The sequence below is a fragment of the Rhipicephalus sanguineus genome, chromosome 3 (genome assembly GCF_013339695.2).
Source record: "Rhipicephalus sanguineus isolate Rsan-2018 chromosome 3, BIME_Rsan_1.4, whole genome shotgun sequence".
Taxonomy (NCBI): Eukaryota; Metazoa; Arthropoda; class Arachnida; order Ixodida; family Ixodidae; genus Rhipicephalus; species Rhipicephalus sanguineus.
Window position 1 is genome coordinate 147,539,950 of NC_051178.1, and position 27,937 is coordinate 147,567,886.

Below are 27,937 nucleotides of genomic sequence, written 5' to 3' on the forward strand. Positions count from 1 at the left end.
GCGTGCTCTAGGTTTTTTTGTTTTTTTTTTCAATAAACTTTCAGTTGTTAGTGGAGTACACGTAGTATTTTCCGCGAGGAATAAGTTGGGCAGGATTTGCGGCGCTGTCGAAAAAATATCACGCCATATTCACGGAATGAATGATGATGAGTGGGGCGAAGCTCGATAGGGGAGATCATCGGTAAAACCGTAACTCTCCCGTGTAAGTTCGCCCATTACATCATGAAGAAAGACGTAAGACTCGCAAGTTCACTTCATAGAACTCGCAACTCGTAAGACTCGCAAGTGCACTTCATAGAACTAGGCGGTCACGTACCACGAAAGACATGCATGTACAGACCCACGGCTTTAGGAAGTAGAGCGTAGTGGGTTCCTCGCAAGTGCACTTAAAATTATGATGATTTATAGCGTAGTGGGTTGCTCGCAAGTGCACTTCATAGAACTAGGCGGTCACGTACCACGAAAGACATGCATGTACAGACCCACGGCTTTAGGAGCTTCGCCCCTAAAAAGGTGGAGGAAGCATCTCCAAAGTGGTTTGAGTGCGGGGTCAAACACAGGGACGGCCTATCAGAATGTGGCAAGGGTGTGGTATATTCTATTTATCTCTCCTGTGGAAACAGTTATATCGGGAAGACCGGCCGCTGTCTCAATCAGGGATTGAATGACCACAGGTTATCGATGAAAGGACAGCCTTCTACAAATCTGTCATTACACCGTCGTGATTGTAAGTGCAGCCCGCTTTTCCGCGGAACAAAAGTTCTGGCAAGGCACAAGGAACGTACTATACGTGAGATCGTCGAAGCTTATTTTATCTTCAAAGCTGGAGGTAGTTGTGTCGCCAGGCGATCTGTGGCGTTGCACGAGGCGGAGATTGCGTATCTTGATGCGCACATGTAGCTCTTGTGTGCTGTTTAACCTTGCACACGCGGTTTCTTTGCTCTTCATATTCCGTGTTTTTTCAATAAACTTTCAGTTGTTAGTATGCGCTTGTGTCGTCCGTTTCTCGCTTTGTCTACGTTTTTCGCGCAGCTTTCACATAATTAATATATCTCACCTAGAATAATCATATAATATCAATCAACATCAATCAATCATCAATATATCGCATCTATAGAATCATCATACACATAATACGAAATTAGGAGAGACCAGAGTACAATATCCAAACGTGACGAAACAATAGCGAAATAACAGGAACCAACAATACAACGCTGTGGCACGTACAATTGGGACCTTGCTGTAATTTACTGCGTTTCGCGTGTTTTAACTGTGGGAGATACGGCTACGAATGTTGCGTTTATCAATGGCGTAGTCAGGTTATTATTTCAGGGTAGGGAAAGGGGGGGGGGGGTGAAAAGGAAGGTTTGGCACGCCCTTGTTCGGTGGGAGAAGGAGCGAAAATTCTTGGGCAGGTGGTTGTTGTCGCGCGCCATTTTATGCCATCTATGGTACTCAGAAGCTTGCCGCGTAGGTCGTGTGGTGCGCAAAAGAGGAAGAAGGAGAGCTAGGAAACACGCTCCCGATTCCCCTCCCCTCTCCGGCTATGCCCATGATGTCTATGTATGCAGTATACAGTGCCGTCCGCATTCGGCTCGCTCAGTGTTATCGTAGTAAACAAATCATCCGCGGCAACAGAAATTTATTAGTTACTCACCTCCGCCTTTATGAATAACATTATTACGCGTTCTCAGCGTTTTGTCCGTGATGTTGATTGTTGTTATGGCGGATACGCGAATCTGCTGACCTCTAGTATTTCAACGGATGCGTGCTCATGACTGACACTGGACAATGGCGCGTTATCACGCAGCCAGTGCGCGTAGCTACCCCGATAGCCGTACCGTTCTGTGGCTCTGTCTCTTCGTATCTTTAGCATGTGCGTATTGAGGACAAAATCACGAAAATTAGGACGAGTGAGTAAGAACGGAAACGGGAACATTCGCTCGGCTTTTCAATTGCTTTTGTGTGCTCTGTCGCAGCATTGAAACTGTTGACCACCTGTATGCTGTGTGTATATAGGGGCGTCAGTTACAGGGAGGCCCTGGCGCGCTCGACCCCGGAAGCGGTCCACGAGATTTGGGGAAAAAAAGGGGGAGGGGGGGCTGCAACAAATGTATATATTCTGAACGTTTAGTAAACTAAATAAAGAAAACCAGTTTGGTTTTAACAGCTGAGCCGTTTAAGCTACGAGGGGTTAACAAAAACTATCATCATCATGAATGGCCTCAACCTTATATGGCATCTCGCGTCACCTAGCACCTGGTACAGCTGCGCCTAGCGCGTGCAACGCATTAACTCGGCCGGCGCGCGCTCTTTTCGTCCTCTTCTTCATCTTATGCTTCTCCCGCCGAACACGTGTGCCCGATGCGCGCTCTCCCGCTGCGCCGATTTGTCGGATGGGCGAGAGAACGAGTACAGAGAGAAAGAGAGAAAGAGAGAGAGAGAGAGAAGGAAATGTAGAAAGAGCGAGAAAGAGAAAGAAATATATAAATAAAGGAATAGAAATAGAGACCAGAAAAAAAATAGAAAAACGGAGAAAAAGAGAAAGAAAGAGAGAAAGCAAGAAAGAGAACAAATAAACAGAAACAAGGAAAGCCACCTAGCTCCGCTGTTCCTTCAGGCCTGGCACCACTTGTGCGAAGCTGCCTTAATTTTTTTTTTATTATAAGCGTTCCGCCGCAAATTGTACATTTTAATACCACAGTATATAGCAGGCAGCTTTTGACATCTCAGGTTTCTAAATTTGCATGTTTCTTGCGAGTACACTATAGATGACATGGAGAATTTAAACCAAATGTAAGTATGCTAATCAAGCCTATATACTCAATATGATGCATGTCACGTTCCCGCTGAGCGTTACCTCGTGTAAGACGTGTCTGCGGGCTTGCACCTTATAGCCATTGTAAACGTTTATACAGAGTGTGTTGAACATGTTAAAACAATTATAGTATTCGTCCGAGGGATACTTAAGCCTTTCTAGAAGATATCAGGCGCGGACTCTGTTTGCGTACGTCTTGGGCATGGCTCGCTTTCTAGGACCTATCGTGTTTCTTGCTACGGGCGTCGCCTGCGGAGTCAGCGCAGACAGATTCGGGCGACATCGCCGGTTTTCGTTTCCAAGACACCGCAGTGTATGCTGCCCTATACAGCCAGCACGTCAGCTAGTCGGATGTGTCGCCATGGGTCCAAAGTCGCTCCTGTTTGTACTTCTGGCCGCAGGTACGTGTGCCTATATCACACGCGTATGTGTTACGAGTGTGAGAACACATGAATTGGCTGTATCTACTGGTTATTTGTTTGCCACAATGCGTGTCACATGATCACGCTTACAGCGGAACGATTATCTCCAAATGCCATGATATAAGCACATTTGCTACGTGCAGACCATGGCCGGCTCGTGGCTGCAGATACTGCAGCGTAAGAAGAGATTGACTTCGTGCGCTGTTACAATCGTGTGCGTGCGTGTGTGTGCGCGTGTGTGTGCGTGTGTGTGTCACAGGCGTAGCCATGTGGTAGTTAGGCGGGTTCACCCCCCCCCCCCCCCAACCGAAATTTTTACATTTTGTATGTGCATATTTACGCGCACACATGCAAACACAGACACGAAAAAAGTTTCTGGCTACGCTCCTGACACTAACCGCATTCACAGTGAGATTATACCAAAACTGCCGCTCTTGCATACGTCAGAGTATACACACCGCAGAGTAGAAAACAAGCTGACAATGGGAATGAACGCAGAACCCGTGTGCGTGACATTTGAATTGCACCACAGATCGAAATGTCGGAGTAGTCGGAGGCAGTTGTGAAATTGTCTATATAAGTGAACACCAATCTTGGTGATTGCCTATCGGTCTCTGACCACTTATATATCACGTCACAACACAACGTGAGCCCGAAACGCTCGTCTATGTCAGTGCAATCATGGAATAGCGAAGTATATCTAGCGAAAAACAAAAATCGCTAAATGCGAAAGCATGTTTCTGATTCATTGCTGCATATCCGACACGTCGAAGAGGAGGAGCAGGATGTTGTGGGTTGCACGTGGATCGAGCCTCGCGAGATGTGCAGGCAATCGGCCCGCCCGATTTCCTCTTTTCAGGATGTGTTGAAGGCATGATCGTTTCTTCTAAAGCGAAGCGCGAGCGGGCATGTAATAAGCATGTGCATCTTAAAATATGCAGTTGAAACAGCGTGTAATGTTTCGCTCTTATCATGCTGTCAGTGGAAAAAACAACACGGAACAAACGGAATACGGAACATACTGAACGAGCGTTCGACATTCAGGTGTCAATATTGCTCCATCACCTCGACTGAGCAGCTAATGAAGCTATGCTTCGATAGTGGGGAGTTCCTGGTGAAGGTGAGAGGACGCGTGCGTGTTATTCACGCAGTTAATAGCCACACCCTAACATCGCGGAGGAAACTGAACATTCTCAAAGGAGCGCAGACGACACAAACGAGTAGGATGGCATAAGCGAGCTGTATTTTGAACTGTTCTCACAAGCATGTAACACAATCAACTATATGCATATATAGCCAAGCCAAATACTTTATATACAAAGTTTTCGAACATGTCATAGCGAGGCATGGTGTGTGACAAGACTGCCCGTGCTATAGGTCGTAATAAAATAGCGTCGCTGACCATTCAAACTCGTCGCCGCAGCGTCCATGGAGGTTGCGCACTCCGCGACCACGCCCTTGGCAGCGGTGTTCAATTCGGCCGGCGTTCGCGGCAGCGTTGACGTGGAGCCTTTGGCGGCTGCGGCACACGGCGTCTCGGTGCGCGTCTCGCTGGTGGGCGGCCAGCCGCGCGAGACCTTCCGCTGGGCGGTGCACCGGCTGCCTCCGAGGCACGACTCCTCTGCACCGTGCACCTACGACTGGATCGGCGAGCCGTGAGTGTTCGCGATCGAGGCAGGCCGGCGTTTAACGATGAGAAATAACAATTGTTGGGGTTTTACGTCCCAAAACCACGATACGATTATGAGAGACGCTTAGCGGTGAAATGTGAGGTCCAACAGGGGTATTGCAAAACATGAATCAGCGCGGGCGGCGCACTGAATCACATTATATGCGAGAGCATAAAACGTGATATGTGATGACCCCCGCGATATGTGAAGACTGGTGAACGGTGATCGTGTGTTCTGGCCTACCGTATTTATACATGCATACCACCAACTTTCGTAGCACTTGCTACTATTAACTAAATCATAGCTAGCGTATACAGTACAAGCCAACGTTTATAGAGCTTGTTTCAGTTGCCAAAGTCGCCTCCTCAGTACTCTGAAAGCGGCGCGCAGCCGACTTCCGGTATAGCAACCGGCTCTATAGGTGGTTATTCACCCCCGAGCAACCCTGTTCTCCCGCAGCATACCCGCACGGCATGCCGGGAAGGCACTGCTTCCGGTTGTTCTGTGCCGCCATATCTGAGGCCGTGCCCCCCCGGTGTGCCTCTGCGTGATACGCAAGTTGAGCCGTTTTTTGCGCCCGCCACCCAAAATCATGGTTAATTGCGCCGTATTTGGGAGCAGCAATCGCACAAAATCGAAGAGTGACACGCGTGAGAACACAAAAACGGTTAAATTTTATTCGTTGCCGAACGTTATTCGCGGTCAATGTAGCCGTGCTCTGGAGGTCTCGGCGAAGCGTCGTGACGAATGTTTCAGCCGCCTTCGCCGCGCTCCAAAGGCTGTGTGTAAGCGCCTGAGAGTGGTTTACCTGCAAATATAAACTCAGTTGAGTTCATATTCTGACAGCTGTGTATAAAAAAAGAAGGAAAGCCGCGAACGAGACACGAAAAAAAAAAAATATCGCGTTGACACAGTAAATGCATTCAGATTCTGCCGCACTGCACTGGCGAAAACATCTGCGAAAAGCATGACACAGTAAAGTACTCAACGTTAGACTGTCCATATTTACACATGCGCGCTACATTGCGAGGTAAAATGAGACGCACACGCTTTTGTTTTTCTCGTTAAAGTGGACTTCTGGCTGCGAGTTTTGTACACTTGCATCAAAGCACAGGTGACTTGCAGCCTTGGTCTCGTTAAATAATTTAACGCCCTAGAGATACATTTTCATCGCGATCGATCAAAGCTGTAGGTGAGTCAATCACGTCGAAATTTAAGTCTCGTCCGCACTCTACTGCAATCGAAAGTACCCCGCGTAGCGGTGCTTTTACATGCATTACTTCGCAAGCGCTTTAACACCGCTGCTTCAACCAGGTTCGTAGAGACTCGCACTGGTACCAAATTGTTTGGTACGCTCACCCTTCGCGCTTACAGCTGAAATTTAAGTCCAACGCTAAAGATTATCTTACCTTTGCGCGCACAACGACACAGTCGCCGTAACTTTTCAGCGAGGGTTCCTGGACAAACCCACTCTTCCGAAGATTTCTTGGCTTTCAGTTGTTCATGCGTCACAAAACTGGTAGCGTGCACCAAGTACTCCTTGATGTCTGAAAGTTCCAGCTTCGGTACGAGTGCGATCTCGAATGAGGCTTAATTCCTTGCTCGTCAGAATGAGTGAGTCAACGCAACCGCTGAGAGCCACTTTGTCCGTGTATCCCTTTTCCCCTCGGCGTCCAATTTCTCGGCGTACACGCTCAAGCGAGCCGAGTGCTCATCGCCCATGGCTGCAGCAGCTTCACAACCAGTAAATGCAATACTTTTTGAGCCAAATAAATTAGAACAAGAGGAATGTGGAGCAAATACAGCTTGTAGGCAGCGGACGGTGAATGCACCGGTCGGGACGGACGGCCTTCAAAATGGCGGCCACGCGGTTGCCAGCACAGCCGGCGCACTTTCCGCTATCGCTTCCGCCAACCTGACGTCACGTGAATACAACCTATACGTAGCAGACGGCGAAGCGCGAGTGAAGGCGGCGGACAGCTGCGATTGTGCGCGCGAATATTGAAATAGAAACGACGTATTTTTTTCCGTTTAGGCAATCGTGTTAAATAGCACGACTAGCAGCAATGATATTTGAGACCGGGTGTGCACGTGTTCTGTGTTGCGAGAATGACAGTAGTCAACGCGTGCAGCACGGCCGTCGCTGCTGCTCTCGTGACGTTCATTGCTACATACATTAGCATTGCTCACTGGCTAAGTGCATTATAGAAATACCAGAAGAGCTGATTTCACAAACCTTTTTTGCCTGGCTACCAGAAGAGTCTGTAAAGGTTGTCGTAGGTATTTGGAAACAAATAGATCATTGCATAATATCGTCGGAGGCTCGCGAGGGAATCCCTTCGTGCTGTTCTTCCTCTGACAGCCTTCGCCTTGCCCAATTACAAGTTTTATTTCAATTTGGATTACTGCTTATGTGAAGTGCCCAAGGAACGACAAGAATACCGAGAAACGCCGCTGTACATCGTCGTTATTCATATCAATATAAAGCACTGTAGTAGTCACCGTAACTGTAGGGCGCACTTGTAGAATTTCAGACTCGCAAGCACGTGATACAGAAAGTTATTGATGTGTCACTCGATGAAATTTGATCGCTATAAAGCGTGACCAGGATCAAATCTTTCGGTCATGACTATACTCAATCGGGCAGGTCGCGGAAAGGAGCCAGTCGCGCACTCGATGAACTGTATACGTTCTGACCGGCCGCGACTAGCTGAGATCGAAAACGACCTTAACATGTACGATTCTGCACTCAGCGCACACGACATAATTCGCACTTAAGTGCCGAATGTTGCATATCATTTAATCCTTCGTAAAAATGGAAAATTGCTCTTTCAATTATAGTCACTTACCGATTTTCCGTTTTAAACACTTTTATTCTTTGCCTCCGCAAGTATTCATGAACATGAAACATTAAAATAGCGCCGTTATGTTCCAGCTTAATTGTATTTTTACTATGTTGAAGTGACACCCTTTCAACAAATTTTTTTTTTCTTGTCATAGTATGCTTAACGGTATCGTAAAGCACGTTCTTCGTTATGACCTACCGTTTTTCACCTTTCCCTTGAATGAAGTCGCAGCGATAACAGTGGTTAACACTGGCGTAGCGAGGATATAGGCTACTGAGGTTTTTCAGGAAAAACGAGCCTTTTAGGTCCTGGCTTTCATGACTTGCTCATTAGTGATACTTGAGAAAACCAGGGGAAAAAGACGCACACACGAAGGAGGGAATCACAACACCACGCTGGACTAGTAACTGACACATATATACTTGAAAACCACACTGGCCTCAAACAACCAAAACAGCCAACACATGCACCATGCTCTCAGCAAAGTACCAAAAAAAAAAGATAAAACATCAAATTTGCATTAACTTTTTCTTTGCGTCAGTTCTCGCGAGTTTTCTCAAGTTTAGTATGAAGAAATGGCCCAGCGAGCAGCACTTCTACAGCACATTCGTTCTTTAACTTGCGATTTGTCTGGCAGTCTTTTATCCCGCCTGATCATGCTGAGCCCAAGAGTGTGCCGCGGTCATTTGTTGTCGACATTGTGGACGCGTAACACGTGTAATCTCTTTTGCTGCGTGTTACAAAATCCGGAAAGCCGAGTTTTCAAACTGAAGTAGTTCTAGAAACGTTGGTACAAGCATCAAGTAGTGTTCCCCGAGAATAGGGACCCGCCCAATCCTCTCTAGCACTAATTCCAGCAGGCCCGTAGCCAGGAATTTTTTTCGGGATGGGGGGGGGGGGGGGGTCACTTGCTGAAAACCTTGACTATTTGAGAAAAACGCCTATTTTCATTATTTATTTTTGGTAAAAACGCCTACTTCACCAAAATTGCGGGGGGGGGGGGGGCTAGGGCCCCCCTGGCTACGGGCCTGAATTCCAGCATACGATTTTCTGCAAAAAATGCTTCATTCATTCATTCATTCATTCATTCATTCATTCATTCATTCATGTTGTATGGCTAAATGATCGATGGCGGTGGTTAGTGTTGGCTCACGGACGGCAAGTTTTGTCTAATGTTTGCTATATCTGCTGTTACAACAGCAACACTGTATTCATTCAATATCAATCCACTCAGCTGAAATCATTCAGACAAGTCACTAAAGTATCCAGAGTGAGTCATTGAGAGAGAGAGAGTTGAATGCCCGCACTCTAATAGTTCTACTCTTGCAAAACGTAGCGAAGGTCGTTGCTTTGACTGCTAGAAGCTGTCCTGGAACACGGCGATTAATCCTGCGCGCATGTACAGATAAACGTAGCGCTTCCAGTTGTCATCTCAATATGCGATGTGACGTGTTCTCCTGTACCGTCATGCATCCAGTTGCACTGTATGGTTTAATGAACTGATCTTCAATTAAATCGAGGGAAAATAACACGGAATGTGTTTTACGTGAGCAGAATGCTTATAGAAAGTGTTAGCTCATGCCAACTTCAACTCATTTATTCAAGTATATTTTAACGCGCAATAGTTAGCTCACAAGCACCAACGCTGAGTCGATTTCAGTTAAATATTTCTTGTTTTTAAGAGAGTAAGCTGAAGATCGGTGAAAGCCAGGAGGTTAAAAACGAAAGAGAAACTGAAGAGCGACTTAAAGAATTTATGACTGCACAAAAAACAATAAAATAAAGAAAATAATTGAAAATACATATATCCATTTGAAGCTGACAATTTAATCCACGTGCTTTAAGCGTACGTGATGTGGTTACGGTATTTACGACAGGTTTGCAAAATTTCCACCTAAAAAATTGCAGATATATTTAAGAGTATAATTAACAGTACATATTTTGCTTGCTTTAGATGTCTCGACAGGTGCACTTTACAAATTCGGGATCGTTTTTTATACGTGAGTGTAAGTTATTGTGAAGCTTAATTTTTTTCCCCAATTTTCAACACTTCAAAAAAAGAAAAGATGAGCAGGACCGCTCAATGAAACGTGCATTCCGCACAGTCAGCATATTTTACTTGTTCTTTATAATTGTAACAAACCTAATACAATTCGATGCACTGCGGATACCAAACAGAGCGATTTCTCCGTTTACATGCATTCACAGATGAGGTATATATACTCATATCACAGTCTCACATAATTAACTTGTGTTAGTATGCGCGGCTAAACTGACTGGTACGGTTTACCGGTGTTTCCTGAATTGTAACATTGTTCTTTCGTTAGCTGCCCTGTAGTTAGGAGGCGCTTGTGTCGCGCTACTGTTTTCTTCGTATTCTTTTAACGAAGGTATATTTGGTTGCTTATGCCAATAAGTGCCCACTTCGGTTTGGTGTGCGCAGCTTAAGAAACTCAATGAAAAGCACGTACTGACATAGATTTGACGCTCATTTTTGTGAGAGCAATTAAGCAATACTTAGATAATGCTTTCTTAGTTCGTTGCCATTTTTTTTTAACAGCAAAGCTGTTAAGGCTAGCCGTAATTTGTGCGGCCTACGGGTGGGTGCCGTGCGGCCTACGCGAAAACTATCATCATCATAAACGGCTATGCGCCACAGGAATCGGGTAAATCTCACTACTCACCACTGGTCCACTAAAAAGGAAGAAGGAAACTATCGTCATCAAACGGGTATGCGGAAACAAGCGAAGCCAAAGAGTGAACTCGACAAGCTGCCGGCCCACTGTACCGACAGCCTAGCTGCAACCAAGTACTGCCTATAGCTAGAACAAGCATAGATCTCTATGAGAGGTGCGAACGCTGGGTTTCAGCGCGAGGTTCTGCCTCTGGAGTTTGGACATCCGTGTCGTGTCTGTGACTGTCTGTGGTTTAACTCGAACCTCTGTGCGCTGAGAATCAACGTAGAAACAACCTAGCATCACCTAGCTAAAGCCTAGCAACGACCTGTAAGCAACCTAGAAACAACCTGCATCACCTAGCTAAGGTCTAGAAACAACCTAGAAGCAACCAGATTAGTCTTCAGATTACCTCCAGTTTCGCAGTTTTAAGCCTTGCGCAGCTTAGTGCAAGCTTCGTCAATTTTTTTTATTTAGACGAACCTGAAATGCTAAAGGCCTTCATTTCGAAAACGTTGAGCCAACGCAAAATAAAAGAAAGTGAAATTATGCCACTAAAACATGTTGCTGAGTAAGTTTGTTGAGTTGATTTTATTTTATTTGTAATGATGTAACAATGCAAGTTTGTAACAATGAAGGTTAAGGAATGCGTGGTAGCGCGACCAGAAAACAAATAGTTTAAAAAGTAGCAGCTATTAAGCAAGAACAGGAAGCAAGAAGCGGCCTCTTGATTCCTACTAAGTTTTTTTCTTTCTCAATTGTGGCGCTAGAATGTATTCTTTAAATTATGCCGCTTGTTTGAAGCATATACTTGCGCTTTAGGACCTGTTTTTTTTTCCTTTCTCATCAACTAGATGTGGTAAATTTTAGATATTAAATGCGACTGAAGCGCTAAAGTTAAAGCTCGATAAGGGAGCTTTACAAAAACGCCGAAACAATTTAGCTGAATCTGTTCAAATCCATTCAACGAACTGGCACCGAGAAATGCGACATATTACTTGCAGCTTACGGTTAAATCACTGCGCATTATTCTCGGGAGTTTCGCAAAAGTCGTATTTCGTGGTCAAAAGTCGCAGTTCATGGCAATGAATCGTGTATACATTTCGACCACTTGGACTATATTATTTGATGCAGTTCGCAATACTGTGATGGTTCTTCTTTTATTGTAGAATCAGAGTTGTGAAACCGTTGGTTCGGTCATTCACTTTTCTGACTCTTAGAATCTTTTATTGACAAGAGTACATGCATAAAAACACAGAATGTGCTCGGATGGTCGGTTAGGTGAAGAAACTTCGGCGGAATCAATGCAGTAGATGTTAAACAAAACTATTTGTTCCCACGTATTTTGCGATCCGAATTCTAGCTTTTTTTTTTCTATGTGGTGGAAGAAAGTTTTAATATGTGAACGATTGTGCTTGATATACTCTATAGTGGTTGACGAATTGCTGTGAACTTTTTCTCTCGCCTAGGTTTCTCCCCCCTCTCTCTCTCTCTCTCTCTCTCTCTCTCTCAGTTTGCTGAATATGCGTAATATTCCGGGACTCGATCTCTGAGGCCATAGCTTGTTATGTAGGTCTGTACTTTTTAGAACTACTCGAAGGTCCTCCTGTGCGCTGAGACTGCGGCTACCCGCCACGGTGGTCTAGTGGTTATGGTGCTTGACTGCTGACCCGAAGGTCGCGGGATCGAATCCCGGCCGAGTCGGCCGCATTTTCGACGGAGGCGAAAATGCTTCAGTCCCCTGTGCTTATAGATTTAGGTGCACGTTAAAGAACCCTAGGTGGTCGAAATTTCCGGAGCCCTCCACTAAGGCGTTCCTCGATCATAATCATATCGTGATTTTGGGACGTTAAACCCGAACAGTTAATTCACTGAGATTGCAGCTTGTCCTTAGCGGTGTAAAGTTGCACCTCCATTTTGTCGACACGACAAGCAGCAGACGGTTCCATCTCCTGGCGCCGCAGTATCCCTTTTATGCACACGTGTCAATAAAGTCAACAAGAAAAAAAAATGTTGCCAAATCAGAAACTCGACGACCGCCGCAGAGCCGTGACCTTGCTTATTCCTTTTAATTACACGTGCTTTCTTTTTTTGGCCGGTAGATAAATTGTTATCATGTTCTACCGCGGCGCGCAATAAGACATCGTGCGCTGGCACATGATGATGTTATCGAGTTCCATATAGCATTGACGTCTGTGCACGGAATCTGCCTACTTTTGTAACAAAGCAGACATTGCCAAGCGGATATCTCGAACCACGTGTTCTTGCACAGCGAACAATGAGAATTAAGCTTTCTTAATTCACACATTCACGGGAACGTTTACTTTTATGGCCTCGAAATGTTCACTGGCGCAAACCGCGAGAATCGTAGCAGCAGGCGCTGAGCATATGTATCAAATATGTAAAATATACAGAACAGCGCAGAATATAGATCAAAATATTCAGGCTAAATGAAGTGCCTCATCAGAAGCCTCAACAGGCGGAGGTGAAGTGCCTCAACAGGCGGAGTAAGGTGACCGCGCACGCACGTGACCTTAATAAAAATAACATAAAAATCAGGGTTCCAGCCGGAACCGAACCCAGGTATTCTTCGTGTCAGTCAAGTATTTGACCCATGAGCAACGTCAGTGCTTGAAGCTGCTTTGGAAAAACACCCTATATACAGTTGTCATATCGGGCAAGGAGTCACGTTAACGGATGCAGTATTGCGTGGCACGCAGAACCGCACCGCGCGTCGCACCGTGTATGCTATGTAACGATCGAGTGGGTGGTTGAAAGCCACCCATTACAAAGTGGAGACGATAAAGTTTATCATAATAAGCCACAGCATCAACGATATCAGGATCTATATACGTAGGTGCGTGTGTTGCCTTACAGACGAGTAGTGGGTACTTCGCAACTGCCGGCGAACTTCCTCTCAAGCGAGCCTTACTACCACGTGACCGCGTCAGCTGCGCGTTCGCTTCGTCTCCGCGGCGTTAGCGCAAATATCACTTGACCGCGAGAAGATAAAGAAAACGATGACGGTGGCAGATGCTCGCTTGTGTTCGTTACGACATGCATGAATGACGCAAGGACGACATGGACGACGTCAAGGAAGAGAGAGAGAATAAACTTTTATTATTAGTGAATGCACAGAAAACCATCGTTGGGTGGGGCCCTCAGTACAGGGCCCCATACAACGATGGTGGAAAGATTCAAGGATAATAACGATATACTATCTGGGCTTTTACGTGCCAGAATCAGGATATGATTATGAGGCAAGCCGTTGTGGAGGGCTCTGGAAATTGCGACGGTCTGGTGTTCTTCAACGTGCACTGACATAGCACAGTACACGGTCCTTTAGCATTTCGTCCCCATCGAAATGCGACCGCCGTGGCCGGGATCGAACCTCCCTGATGTCATATGTTCTGCACATTGCGTGTTGTATGCCGAAGACACCACAGTATCATGTAAGGCCAAAACAGTTCCATCTTTAATATCAAAACTAAACTCTGCACTCAACGATGTAGTTTTATGGTGTAACAACAATGACCTAACTGTAAACCCCTCTAAAACTCAGTTTATGATTTTCAGATCTTCTTAAAAACGTGTATTAACGTCTGGTGCTCTAACAATGGGTCCTAATACTATCTATGCTTGTGATTCTGTTTCTTTTCTCGGAGTACGTTCAGACATAACTCTTAATTTTGGTCTACATTTGTTAGACATAAAGAAAAAGACTGCTTTTGGTATTCGCGCATTAATAAAACCTAGGCCATATTTCTCCACTAATGCATTGTTATCGCTCTACTTCTCATTTATCCATAGTCAATTTAACTATGGCATAACTACCTGGGCGAACACATATCATTTGTACATCTCATCTGTGTAACACATACAGAGCCAAGAATCCGCGTTAGCATTTTCAGCCCTCGTCGCTCTAACGCTATTTCATTGCTTAGGCAATATAATATTATATTATTAGTAAGCTATTCGAAGTTCATTGTACTTGTTTGTTTTTTAATATAATAAACCGTCGGCTTCCTTTCGATCTCATCAACTGTGACTTACTAAAAAACACTAACTGCACTCGTGTCGCATTAAAGGAAGTTTATTACTACTCCGAGTTCGTATAGTTACGGCATAAAATTGTTGTCATTCACAGCCATTTCATTATGGAACTCTATTCCACATACACATCATTCTCTCGTTAACTATAACTTTACCGACCGGCTGAACAATTCATCTCGATAATACCTATCAATTGTTTTGTCCAGCGTTGCGTGATTTTTTTTTGTCGCCGATTGCATCATTGCACATGCCTCCTCGAGTGTGCCGTTTTATCGGCTGATATAAACCAACTCGGCGTCAGCGAAAGTGCTTGGCGGACTTTATCTGGTGGCTCGAAAGTTAATCGGGGCGCTAGCGGTCACGTATCCTGCCTGAATCTGCCGTATAGCACTGAAATTCTGTCGGTGAAGTGGGGTGGTAGCGGAAGGTATGAGGTTGCGCGTTTCACGTAACTGATTAAATATTCTATATTCTTTACTAATCGGAACAAAATATTGATAGTCGGCACGCAACTCCTGTCTTGTACCGCTTCAAGCACAGTGGGTCGTGCTGGTTCCTTAGGATGAATGATATGGCATCGGTTATCTGCGAAATTGTCTGAAGGAAGGTTTTGTGAGATTACCTCGCCGCCACAAACCCGATGGCTTTAGGCCGCTCACGTTTCAGGTTGGAAAATTTACCCGTGACGTCGCTGGGGCAGCCAATCATACCGCTCGCCTGAGTGACGTCAACACCCTGGCCACGTCAGAAAGGCAGCGCCGCTCGATCTGGCGACCCCGCCGCGATTTGTGCACAATTAAAACTTTGTAATAAATTGATACGCTATTCTGGGCTAGTTGGTGCATCAGCCAAGCTTGAGAATGGCACGACAAGAAACACACGGACATGAAGGGTGGGTGGCACTCGTTCAGTCCTTAGCGTACTATTGTTTTTTTTTTTTTTTTGTCACGTAATTCTTAAGCTTCAGAAAAACTCACGGGGTACCTTATGCATTCACCTACGAGTTCTCTCAGTCGATGTATTGACCACTCCTTCCGAAAGCTTTTTGCACCTAACGTAGTTTTGCACTGCCTCCAGGAAATCAGGCATTGCAACCTTTCTGCACCTCACCTGGTTTCGCACTGCTTCCGTGATCGGCCCACTTTGACAAAGCGACGATGTCATATGATGACATCACCACGTGGCGCCACGTTATGTGACTTCACCATGACGAAATGATGATGTCACAAGTTTCGGCGATCTGCAATGCCATGATTACGTCATGTGGTGGCGTCATCACGTGATGATATTTTTTTTTGCATCACTCGTACTGACGCCGACGCCGTGGGACACCGACGCCGGTGGTCAATTTTCGCGTACTATGAGGCACCTGAGGCTTTCGCCTTAATAATTCGCACACGTTACGCAGGGCGCTTAAATCTGTTTGTTAATGATGCGAAGTACGCGACACCGGTTCATTGGCCGGGTTTGCACATAATCGTCGAACCCGTTTCAGCGTTCTCTTAATCGATTGTTCTAATTGTAGCGAAGAAATGCAATGGTTCAGATCGCGGTCCCTCGTGTATACAGGATCCAGGATCTGACCGGCGAGTTCGGCCAGCTAACCTCAGAGCAGGAGACGCGTCTCGCGACCAAGGCCCCGCTGCCCGTGGAGCCCCGGCGGTGGGCAGGCCGCGCCCTGGTACTGCACAGCGTCCAGACGGGCCGCACGGCGTGCGCCGCATTGCAACCGCCGGGCGCTCCGGTCACTACGTACGCCGCTAGGTTCACGGGTCCTCCCGTGGCCGGCACGCTCTTCGTGCGACGATGGCCCAGCTTCGGCACCGTCTACGCCGAGCTGCACTGGACCAATGGGACGCGCCGCGACGCTCAGGTAGTATATATATACATAGATTCAAATGCTCGCAGACTGCTTATATACGGCTCCGTCACTAACGACTTTTGTACTCCCCAATCGTTCACTTGAATATCTACCCACTTTGGCCTGGCTAGGTTTACATCTGGCCTGTAAACGCAACTATAAAAATCTGGCAGATATCCCACGCGCCATGAGAGTCGATGTAATGCGAGACAGCCAGCAAAGAGCTGCATACATCGCCTTGATTGTCCTTGAGGCAAATGAAGTCATCCATGTCATGACATCTAGTTCACTATGTATCGCATGTCTGTCATGCATGCCTGGCATATATCATGCTAATGAAACTTATATTCTGGTATGTACAATGCGTGACCTGTCATTTACGTTCCTCACGCATTCAGGTTATGCTATACTAGTTTTGGTATATATCAGTTAACAAAACGTCCGAAAGAGCACCAAGACATTGTCATGTAAATCATGACGTACATGACATGCATGTCATGATTTTCATGTTAGGACCTGTCATTTATGTTTGTCATACAGTCATGTTACGCCGTATCAATTTTGGTATACCTACATCCCGTTAACGAAACTGTCAGGAGAGCACAAAGTCGTAGGCGGATAGATAGATAGATAGATAGATAGATAGATAGATAGATAGATAGATAGATAGATAGATAGATAGATAGATAGATAGATAGATAGATAGATAGATAGATAGATAGATAGATAGATAGATAGATAGATAGATAGATAGATAGATAGATAGATAGATACGCTCATATGTCGCAGAAGTTCGCTAAGAAATGTTTCGCATTTAAAAAAGCCAGTTCCAAGTCTGTGAAATCTGACTAAACAGTGGAGCAGCTCGCAAGCAAGCGCCGCTACCTGGCAAACGCAGATTGAATTATTTTTAACAGCGAAGCTGTTAAAGCTGGCAGTAAGACGTCCGTTAACAAGAAACCCCTGCTGCGCCGTGCCAGTGCTAAAAATAGCCAAGCCGCCGCCGCGCCGAGAAGCAGCCGCCGCCGAGACGTCGCCATAGCAACCGCCACTTTCCTACATCGTGGCTCAGGGACAGCGATTTCAACACATTCGGAGTGGCAAGCTTTGCGCGTATTCTGGATCCGCCCGTCGCCGTCTCTTGGCTGCCGCTTCTTCGGCCAAGCACGCTGGATCCAATCGGCGTGGATTCCCGTGCTGCAGCACGAGGAGCTGAGGATCCAACCCTTTGCGCAACTTAGTGCAAACTTCCCGCATTTTTGTCATCATCTTCATCTTTCTTTCTTTACCGCTTTCTATATTGCCCTTTCTCTTCTTTTCCCTCTTCCTAACCCTCATATCACTCCTACTCACCCTCACTTCCCTTTCCCACTCCCATGCTATACTATAATATGCATGGCTGTGCTATATGCTATGGGAGCTGCTTGGCACATACCCGTTTTCCTTGCCGCATATTCGCCGAGTTTTTACAGCGAAAGCTGTTATGAGATCATTTCACCGGCCGTTTTTGGCACCGTAGTTGTCCGCCGCCGCCGCCGCCGGTGTCCGTAACCAGTATCGCTCGAAATAAGAAAAAAAACTTAAATAAGAAAAAAATTCCAGGATGGAACGAGGTTCGAACCTGGGCCCTCTGCGTGGCAACCCAGTATTCAACCTCTGAGCCATGCCGGTGCTTCAAACTGCTTTGCAAAAAGGTCCTATACAGGCTTCATGTCGGGAAGGAACCACATTAGCATATGCAATATAGCGTGGTAGAAGAATAAAATAAGCACCAAGCGTCGCACAACGCGAATTCTGTAACCAGGCGTCACACAATGCGAATTGCGCAACGAGTAGGTTGTTGAATGCGTCCAAACCATTACAAAGGGCTCTGCCATAATTCTTCGTCATCAGGCACAACATCAAAAAGTGCACATAATGTCTTACATGCGTTTAGCAGGTACCAACGCTCTCCATAGAATGACGAAAAATCGCACAGTGCCCGCTGCCCTACTTCTCAAAAATTACAATGATTTATAGCATAGTGGGTTCCTCGCAAGTGCACTTGTATTGGTTGCCAAGGAAGCCCATAAGCGCATGATCCATTTCCTCGGGGTCTCAGTAAAATTACAATGATTTAGAGCGTAGTGGGTTCCTCGCAAGTGCACTTGTATTGGTTGCCAAGGAAGCCTATAAGCGCATGATCCATTTCCTCGGGGTCTCAGTAAAGTTCTTTGCCCCCCCCCCCCTCGTCTCTCTCCCACGTCAAAGTATGTTATACAGCATGACGAGAGAGGGAAATAGCGACCGGGCGTCACCCAATGCAAATTACATACCTGGTGGGCCGTTTAAGCTTCCAACCCATTACAAAGGGCCGAGCCATAATTCATCGTCATCAGTCGCCGCTTCAACAAAGTGCACATAATGCCTTACAGACGTGTAGCTGGTGCCTCGTTTCTCCGCAGAATGACGAATAATGGCTTAGTAGGTGCTTCCCAACTTCACAAAAATTGTGATTTATGGCGTAGTGGGTACCTTTCTAGTGTACTTGTATTATAGCCCCAAGAGAGCTTACAACGGGCACAAGAAACGCCGCTCTTCCAGCTTTCGCTGTGACTGTGCTGCGGTTTCAGCGCAGGCCTGGCGTTTTTTGACACACTCCACAGGGCTTTACCTCAAGCCTAAACATTCCCACTGTGAGAAATAAAACACACAGAATCTCCTGTGTTAGTTGTCTGATAAATGCGTGAGCGTAGAATTTTACCGATTGGAAGGTATATGGTTGCGGCCTTTCCTGGAAATTCGTTTTCAGGCGGCTTCGGCGCAGCGCCTTTCATCTTCTTTCTGGCATAAGTCAGCGTCAAAAGCTTGTAGACCACGAGAAACAACATATATCTCAATATTCCCGATGCTTGGGCAGGCAGTCTTGAATTGAGATTTCTGACCAGTTAGGAACGCGCTAACAACGTGTACTGCGCAGTTCGACCGAAGACAGTCATAAATTGCATGGAAATTCAAAGTTTTTTTTAGATCCATTGGTCTCTAATCTTAGTGTATACGTCATATTCTGGAGCGGCCCAACGGGAGGCACATCCTGCGACCTCCCAAACGCGCTCTTGGCGTTAAACTGTCGCAAAGTCGGAATTTCCCTGATGTGCGCAATCCTCCCTTACTTTCTCTTCTGTTTGTACCCGCGGTAGAACGCATTCACAAGGCTCAGATATACAGTTATTCACATTCTGCAAGCGGGATGTGCAGTCCAAGACAGCGAAGAAAATGTGTGTAGCCCAGTCGGTAAGACTCTCGCCTTCTGAGCGCAGGGTCTAGGTTCGAAACCCAGCACCGCCAAGAAAACTTTTCTTGTTTGATGCGTTTATTTCGTTAAAGTGATTCGTCTTACGTGACAGAGGGACGGACCGTCCACTCGTTGAGACGGGCATGCTTACGCAATTAGCAATAGTGCAGGAACGTTCGACAATAATTTTGAGTGCCCGCTTCAAGAAAGGTATTTTTGTTGCAGCGAGGATACTTAGGTGGCGTTTGTTTTATTTTGTGATTATCTGGGCCGAATTCACAAAACTTCTCTTCCCTACGCTCGTTTTCCCATTGGTCAGTTGGCTTCACTAATATGTCCCGCATCGTGATTGGCTGAAATATTCTCCTACGAAGAATTTTGGCGTGAGACGTTTTTGTGTGTGTGTGTGTGGAGGGGGGGGGTGGAATCAGTGGTTTGGTTCCCGCCTTACACCGACTCCCCCTCTCCCCAGCTCTTGGTAGAATGTGAACACTATGCCGCTGATCCTCACTAAAGTAACAGTACTGGAGCTTTGATAGCTTTGAAAACGACTGCGTAAGGGGATCCATCTGCACACATCCCGGCCTCTATTTCTGCCTAACTACACTACAACTTGCTGCCTTACCAGCATGCATTGTGCCACCTCATGCTAAAGTCTCTGTCGGAGTACCTGCCATACCTATCGTTCACTGATTCCACTGATATAACTAGCGTATTTGAAGCTTTCATTCCTGTCCAGCAACTCTAACAGTACTATTTTCTTCACCTTGCTCCAAAGGTGCGATGGTCCATTCACAGAAGGCGACAGAATCAGCCTGCACTTCTTCAGCAGCCGCCTCCCGGAGCTCCGGCCGGAAACCTCACCCACGTGACGCCCCCGAACGTCCCTAAGCCACCTACGGTCGTGCCCTGTTACACTCCGCCAGACTCCTGCTCCCAGCTCATCGTGGGCAAGGTGAGTTGGTTGGTGGGTGACTAGCTTTACCAGTGAGATAGATCTCCCTTCGGAATACCTTGTAGCGCGCAAAACCTGTTCTCACGCAAGAAACAGATAGACGACTCAGCAAGTATAAGATGGACACATCAGCGATTACCGCAGCGGAGCAATGCCTTTTTTTTTTTTAGGCTGCAGGTTTGCATCCATAGGATCGATATTTTCGTTTCAAAAGCTATTTTCGCAAAAAATGATATGACCTAAACATGCCGCAGGAATAGCACTCTTATTCTAAGCACTGCCCCTATCGCATTGTCGAAAAAAGAAACATTTATATATTATATATCTTTTTGAGAATTTATCTACCGTGTAGTACCGATGAGGCATGCGCCACATTCTTTGGTATGGCGTCTGCTGGTGCATGTTCACTTTGCATAAAAGCCTGTTCCTTCTATGCGATAAAATTAGCTGAAGACGAGCGTTCTTAGCGTTCTTATTGTTCGTCTGCCTTCCTGTGTCTGCGTGTATTTCTTTCCTATTTCTAGTATGCGCTGGAAATGCATCAAACAGCTGCTGTTTCACTGTTACAGGGGCCGGCTTGCTCACTGAGCCATTAGATGTTTTCGAACAAACAAAGAACAAAAAAATTTAACTCCCAAAATATGTTCTCACTGCATTGTTTGAAGGTTCGCAAGGTGAGAGGAGAGGAGTCTTTCGAGCCTTCCTCAGTAATTTTCGAGTCTTCGTTAGCCTTCTTTGGCGGTGCTATCAAAAATTAACAGCACTGGAATGACTGTCGTTGAAACAACATGAATTCCAGTTTTAGTGCTTGTTGACAACAGCGTACATCCATGCGGATTCCCTCGCAGCGGCCTGGAAATGTGGGGACCCGTACTTACCATGTGATCGAGGGCGTTCCGCCTGCTCTGGATACGTGCGCCGGAGGAGAGAGCACGCCCGGGAGTCAGCTGGTGGCTACCCTGACGGACGTGGCAACGGGTCAGCCGATGGGGGCGGCAGTGCTGCATGAGTGGAGGTCCCGGCACGCGGTGGCCGACTTGGGACTGCGCCACGGAAAGGCGATCTTCCACCAGCCATCGCCGTTCGAGCCAACGCTGTCCATCGTGCAGCTGGAGAACCTCGACTACGTCGCTTCCGCGCTTATCATTGGGCCGATTTCCATTGGTACCGCGGACAAACAGTGCCCGGGACCGGCCGCGCCCTACAACCCGGCCAAGGTACTGCGTGCAGTCTCTGCAGAAACGAATGAAATTCAACAGAAGCGTGTCCGTTGGTGCGTGCTCGCTATGAACGGGGTTCTAGTACGATCGCTTCTTGGAGAACGATCACTTTCGCGAGATTTCACGAAAGTGATCCTCCTCCTCCGTTTTAGTCCCGTGTGAGTAAACCAGTTAATATTATCTTACTTTCTGGTCTCCGTGAACATATGTGGTGACGATGTGGTTTTCGGTGCATGGGTTGTATGGATAGGCGCAACGATAGTCGAAACAATTAGGCTTTGACCAGTTACCGTCGCCAGGCAGTTCTTGCTGAGAGAGGCCACAAAACCCGGTACCGCGCAGGTCGAGCGCGCGGCAAGTCCACCAGAAGGCCATGGCACAACCGACCAATTCGCCGTTGGTGACCTGAGCGGCAAGTACGGCCCGGTGGCCGGACATCGCGCCGTCTACTGGCATCTGCTCGACCCGACGCTGCCTCTGTCGGGGCCCGAGAGCGTCGTTGGACGCATGCTGCTCGTGCGCGGCTCCGACGGCCGGCCCCTAGTATGCGCCAATCTGCTGCCAGTATCTTCCAGGCCTCTGACGCGAGCACGGGCCACGCTCGAAGGGCCGCTCAAGGGATCCCTCACCATCACGCGCACCGACCATGGTATGTGTGCTGCCACTCATATTCCCATCTTTCTGTCTCACTTTACCCTTCCACTTGTGTAGGGTAGCTAGCACGATGTTCTCTTGCGGTTAACCTTTGTGCCTTTCCAATTTCACGCATATATGAAAGGGATAATTGACAACCACCCATTTGGAGCACGAAGCCACAAGGAAATACTTCGCGCTGCAAACGGGTGGTTGCCAATTATCGCTTTCGTAACATTTCCACCACCTTGCGGGATTCGGCAGAACCTATTTGCTTCATGTATATATCTTTCTCCCTCTCTTCGATTTCTATGAACGCTACTCCATTTCTTCCTTGCTCAACCGCTTCCAGGACAAATCCCGCAGCAGTTCTCCGTTGAATGAGGTCGACCTTCACGAGACGGCGGACAGCAGGAAGGTGCATGAATAACCAGGTCACCGAATCTCCACTCCTCGATTTCTCACTCTTTCCGAACACTAGACAGGCGAAATGCGTCGATAGCGTTTGATCGATCTTCTTTAGCGGGCTTTCCGATGATAATGGTGATGATGTGAAAAAAAGAAAAGGTAAAAGGAAAGAACGCCGGCCACAATCATCTTACCCACTCTTGTGGTTTGTGCCAGCGGGGTCCTTAGTAATGGATCAAAAAGATCGCTTGTCGAGTTTCGCGTACAGTTAAAGTCGGCTTCTCCCAACGTACAGTGATTATACGGGAGAAAGTACTTTACAGTAAACATGCGTCCTTTTTTTTTTGTTTTTTCTTCGCAAGGTTAACGAGAATGCGTTTTTGGCCTTGTGAGCTAATGATATCTAAACAACAGGTATCGTTATGAATTCTGAAGGAAAGGGAAATAGTAATGCGGATGTGCGTAATGTATGCGTAGGCACTTCGGCTGTCCACAACATATCTCTATGCTGTTTTCACCGATTTCATCTATCATCTGGAGGCAGCTCTCGTGAACGGCGCATGAAGCTGTTTTTAACCGCAGCTGGCGATTAACGCTGCGATCATCGACGTCGCATCACTGTAACCTGTGGGGATGCTCGCATCCCAAGAAGTCGTTTTCACCACATGGCGCCCGCGCATCCTGCGGGCCGGCTTCACCGCGGGACTAGTCCAACCGATGTCGGCGTAATCGCCGCCGTGCGATAGATAGCGCCGTGTTCCCGCGGTGGCGCCACCTGGCGACGAGGTTACGTGGACCATGAGGAACGGCTGATCCGGTCGCGAGCGCGATTGGGAGGTCTGTGGGGCGATTCCGCGGATCGTACTCAACCCCCCCCCCCCCTTTATTGAGTAGAACACCGTCGACGTCGCATCGTTTTCATTTGTGTTTACATTGCTTGTATAATTTGACTGGTGGGCTTACATTGGCATGTTATGGTTTGTACGATTCGGCTGGCAGGCTTGCTATGTAAAATGTGCAGATTAATGCCTATTAAATTTGTTCGTTCGCACTACGATGTACGGTGTCTGTTGTTCCTTGAGCCCGAAATATCCTACAGTCTGCAGTTGAACCAATGTTATGACGGCAAAAAGTCATGAGGCTATCTCTGGAAAACGAATTGCGCGTACAACGTTTAACAAAGCCATGTATATGTCAGTATGATAGCTTTCACAATCCAGCATAAACGAATTCACTTCTCATTTCACAGATAGCACTGGCGTGCGCCACATATTTGTGCGATTTCAAGCGAATGTTGGAGGCTGCAGGAATGGCGCCCTGCCCGAGGCTACCATTCATCACTTCAAAAGCGCTTCTATCCAATATCGACAACAGTAGTCGATGTATACTCGTAATCAGTCCACATTCAGAAGACGGCGATTTCGAGTTTAAGAGCAACAGTTTTCGCTGTCTACGTGTCCAAGCAAAAAACGTGAAGCAGACTCTAGCAGCATTTCTCCCCTCCTTGTGCGCGCAGCCGAGGACCCATTGGGCGATGCGTACGTCGACCTGGGACTGTGCTGGCAAGATGGCCGCAACGCCACAGTGGACCACAACTGGCACCTGCACTCCGTTCCTCTGGCACCTGGGTCGTTCGATTGCGCAGCCACCAAAGGCCACTACAATCCGCACCACGTGGACACAGGACCAGCGTACGGCTGCCAGTGTTCATCCCACGCACCGCTGCGGTGCGAGGCGGGTGACCTGGCTGGCCGCCAGGGCACCGTCTCCATACCGAACTGTCGAACAGGACTGGCCAGGTATATACACATATACGAATGGTGTGATACGCGCTCTTCGGAAAAGCTTTCTTCAGAATTATTTTTCTGTGCGGATTTTGCATATACTCATATATAAATGGACCATGACGGCGACGGCAAACACCCGCCGAGAGTAATAAAAGAGGCGCAGCGCCGAGCTGTCACACGACAATGACTGGCGTGATGGCGAATCCGACAATATGGCAGAATTCATTTTCAGACAAGATAGTTGTCGTGAGCTTTTGATACGATGAGTTTCATCCGCCGTGGTCTGTGCCGTATGCCACCTCCCCCTACCCAGAATGCGCTTAAAATTCTGGCAGGAGGTTTGTCAGCGAGAAACAGGACCACGTGGGCAGTGTGGCACACACCCGTACGGGCGCGAGGCCCACCACTGGAGACACGAGCGTTGGAATCGTTCTGACGGACAAAGTTGAATCACGTGATCCAGGGAACCTTGCTCGCACGAAGGGAAGCGTACGGCTGTAACGCGTTTTTTTTCTTTGTGTTTTCCACTTGAATAGGCACCGTCCACTGACCAGAGGGCACTACGTAGCTCTCATTGGACAACCCAGTGTCGCTGCCATTTGCGGCTCGGGGCACGAAGAAATTGAGGCGCCCCTTCTAGACCAGCCATATATATACCTATATAGTCCTTACTCAACGATGTAGTCCTGTAGATTGCACATGCCACATGTATAGCATTCGTAATTACGACCAAAATAATCACATTTCAACGCAGGCGCCTGGAGGTGACGTGTGGACCGCGGAAGGGAGGTGTAACTGATGTAACGGAAGGGGAAGTGAATAAAGAAATAATAAAACAGGGGAAGTGAATCGTTGTAGCGAAACATCGTGAGCAGCTCACACGTGAAATCATGGAAGCTAATAAAATGCAACAGCTTCGTGACCTATGTGTTAGCATGCCTTCTGTTGCCCTCGCGAAAAAGGAAATTGCTTATCTGGCTGTGATGCAATAGGTTGTGCGATTGCGCCGATGTGCGTTGTTCTTGTCTTACGTATATATTTCTAACGTCATCGCTAATAAAATTTAGTTGAAGTCTGCGCGTGTGTTATGTACTCTCTCCGTCCTCGTTCATATTGCGCTGTTCAAATGTGTCGATTCTAAATCACCACCTAGGCCAAGCAACCGTTCTTTCAAAACAATAAACTTCCTTCGCGCGGAGGGGTTTGAACCCGGAAGTATATGGGAACATTTATGGGAAGCACATGAATGCGTTGTACCGACGATCACGTGACCAGGGGAGAGGAGGAGCCTCGTGAGACGGGAAGAGAAGGAGGTCACGTGATCGACCGCGGAGATGTCACTGAAAGGTGTTCGTGTGACCAACGCCTCTAAATATGGCACCGTGCGGTTGAAGTTTTCCTATGCGGCTGCAGCATTATAGTATAGTATGCACAGCCTAGCGGACAGAAGGTGCAAGACTGAGCCGTGGCGTGCGAGCTTAGGGGTGCTATCGCGTGGCGATGCCTTTTCCGACGCTGATGCCTTTTATGCTATTCGCGCTTGCTCAGCTGTCAGGGTGGCGTCCAGTCTTGTCTTGCCGTCACATTCTATTTACAATAATACTTTTTCTTTCCACAGGTACCACTTTGCAGACTCGCACGTGGCGCTGTCTGGCCCAACCAGCGTCATTGGGCTTCCAGTTGTGTTCCACCAGTCACACTTTGGGATGCCTCGCGTTGCTTGTGCAAATCTTAAGCCTTTATAACGACCTTTTTCGATAAAGCCTGCGAGACAAAATAAGGGTCGCATTAAATATATCCAAAGTTTCATATGCCTATCAGAGAATTGAATGCTTCAGTTCACGGGTGGCTTTCTAAGAAACATGCCAATCCAATGACCAGTTGTAACACCTTAAAAATCCTATGCAAAGGTATATCATCGTATCACGTGCATATCGGACCCCCATTCACCAACACGTTTGGCATACCGAACGCCGCCCTCCTGTAAGTGTGCTTCTCCCAAGTGGAAAGTGAACACTCACTGCGTCGTTGGAAATATTCACGACGAAGACGCGGCACCATTTTCGCAGATGCTGTCAACAAGGAATTAAATCTCTCAAGCCACAGAAGAAGAATCAGCGATATGTGTCTCGTAATATGGATAGCTCACTTGGCAAGGATTCAGATGTGATTTGGGGGTTTCAAACCACCCTCCATCCCGAAAATTTTAATTTTGTATGCGTACAGATACAAGCACACTTGCAAACGCACGCACGAACATACATAAAGTGGGATCGCCCTCTCCTGCCCCCCGAAATAAAAGCTTCTGGCTACACCTCTGCAAGGATTTTATCGAGTTCCATTTGGGCGAATGTCTGTAACCAGCTTCACCACATTACGTTGCTGTAGTAAGGTGAAGCGTGCTAATCACGCTGAAAACTGACTATCGTGCAGTAAAGAATAGTACCTGCAGAGTAAGAAGGAAAATACCTTCGACGTGGACTTAAGGAAACAAATAAGCAAATTCCCACTTTTCACAATCTCAAGAGAGTGAAACATAAGTGCCAAGGTTTAACTATAAGCTCCACAGACAAGGTCTTCATAATTATCGAGGTATCAAACTATTTTGTGATCACCTTCAAATCTGATATAACCAGGTTTCGCTGTATGTTACTATAGATTGTGGTGTAAATACCAATACTTTGTGAATCTCACATAAACAGAGGAATGATTTCATAATAACTGCAAACTAAATACTTTAGATACCCTAAAGATGTAACTCAAAAGAATTATGAAACAGAGAGCCTTCAAATTTCGAACCAATATTAATAAACAGGCCACAGCAGCTAGACAAATGCTGCTTGTATGGGTGGCAAGCTTTCGGGAACAAGTCGACAAATGCATGCCTAAAGAGTTGAATTTCCTTAAAGTTCTAAATTATATAATATATTAGAGACTTGAAAGCATGTCACACATTCAGGCTAGGTTAGGTTAACTTCGTCTGTTTATGATCGCATTTACTGCTCAGTATGCCAATTTCACGCTGAAGAGAAAGGAGCCCCCCTTGACAATGATAAACACACCACGTGATCCAGCAGATTCCATATTGTAGGCTAGCTGAGAACCCAAGCAGAGCAAGCTGTACTCCCGCTACTGGCTAGTACAAGCAAAACTGGCTTCATTTCTTTCACTCACAATAACATCTCCGACTAGCAGTCATTGTGTTGTCAAAGAAACATGTCAATGCAGCAAATGCTTCACATTTGTCATGCTTTGACAGCCTTGGTGTAGCTGAATGTCTCCACCGTGATGATTACAACACTTCCGGCTAATGTC

At 46.9% G+C, this 27,937-nt stretch overlaps 2 protein-coding genes across 2 annotated transcripts in view; one reads left to right on the forward strand and one right to left on the reverse strand.

Moving 5' to 3' along the window:
- Positions 1-4,769, reverse strand: part of LOC119387414 (chitinase-3-like protein 1) — a 24,570-nt gene extending 19,801 nt beyond the window's left edge. The window contains exon 1 of the mRNA XM_037654804.2: positions 4,643-4,769. Coding sequence (XP_037510732.1) covers positions 4,643-4,670 — 28 coding nt within the window. The 5' untranslated portion in view covers positions 4,671-4,769. The remainder of the gene's footprint in view (positions 1-4,642) is intronic.
- LOC119387413 (uncharacterized) lies at positions 3,057-26,425 on the forward strand. Its single transcript, XM_037654801.2, has 8 exons — positions 3,057-3,219; positions 4,664-4,895; positions 16,054-16,357; positions 20,398-20,574; positions 21,423-21,791; positions 22,137-22,443; positions 24,352-24,634; positions 26,241-26,425. Exons 1-8 carry the CDS (start codon positions 3,180-3,182, stop codon positions 26,365-26,367), a joined length of 1,839 nt encoding a protein of 612 aa, XP_037510729.1. The 5' UTR covers positions 3,057-3,179; the 3' UTR covers positions 26,368-26,425.
- Positions 26,426-27,937: the final 1,512 nt, after the last annotated feature.

Bases quoted from the DNA above. Each gene is read 5' to 3' on its own strand.
- LOC119387413 (XM_037654801.2), top strand. From the start codon at position 3,180: ATGGGTCCAAAGTCGCTCCTGTTTGTACTTCTGGCCGCAG. The intron at 4,896-16,053 runs GTGAGTGTTCGC...TCGTGTATACAG, and splicing joins TACGACTGGATCGGCGAGCC to GATCCAGGATCTGACCGGCG. The intron at 22,444-24,351 runs GTATGTGTGCTG...TTGTGCGCGCAG, and splicing joins CATCACGCGCACCGACCATG to CCGAGGACCCATTGGGCGAT.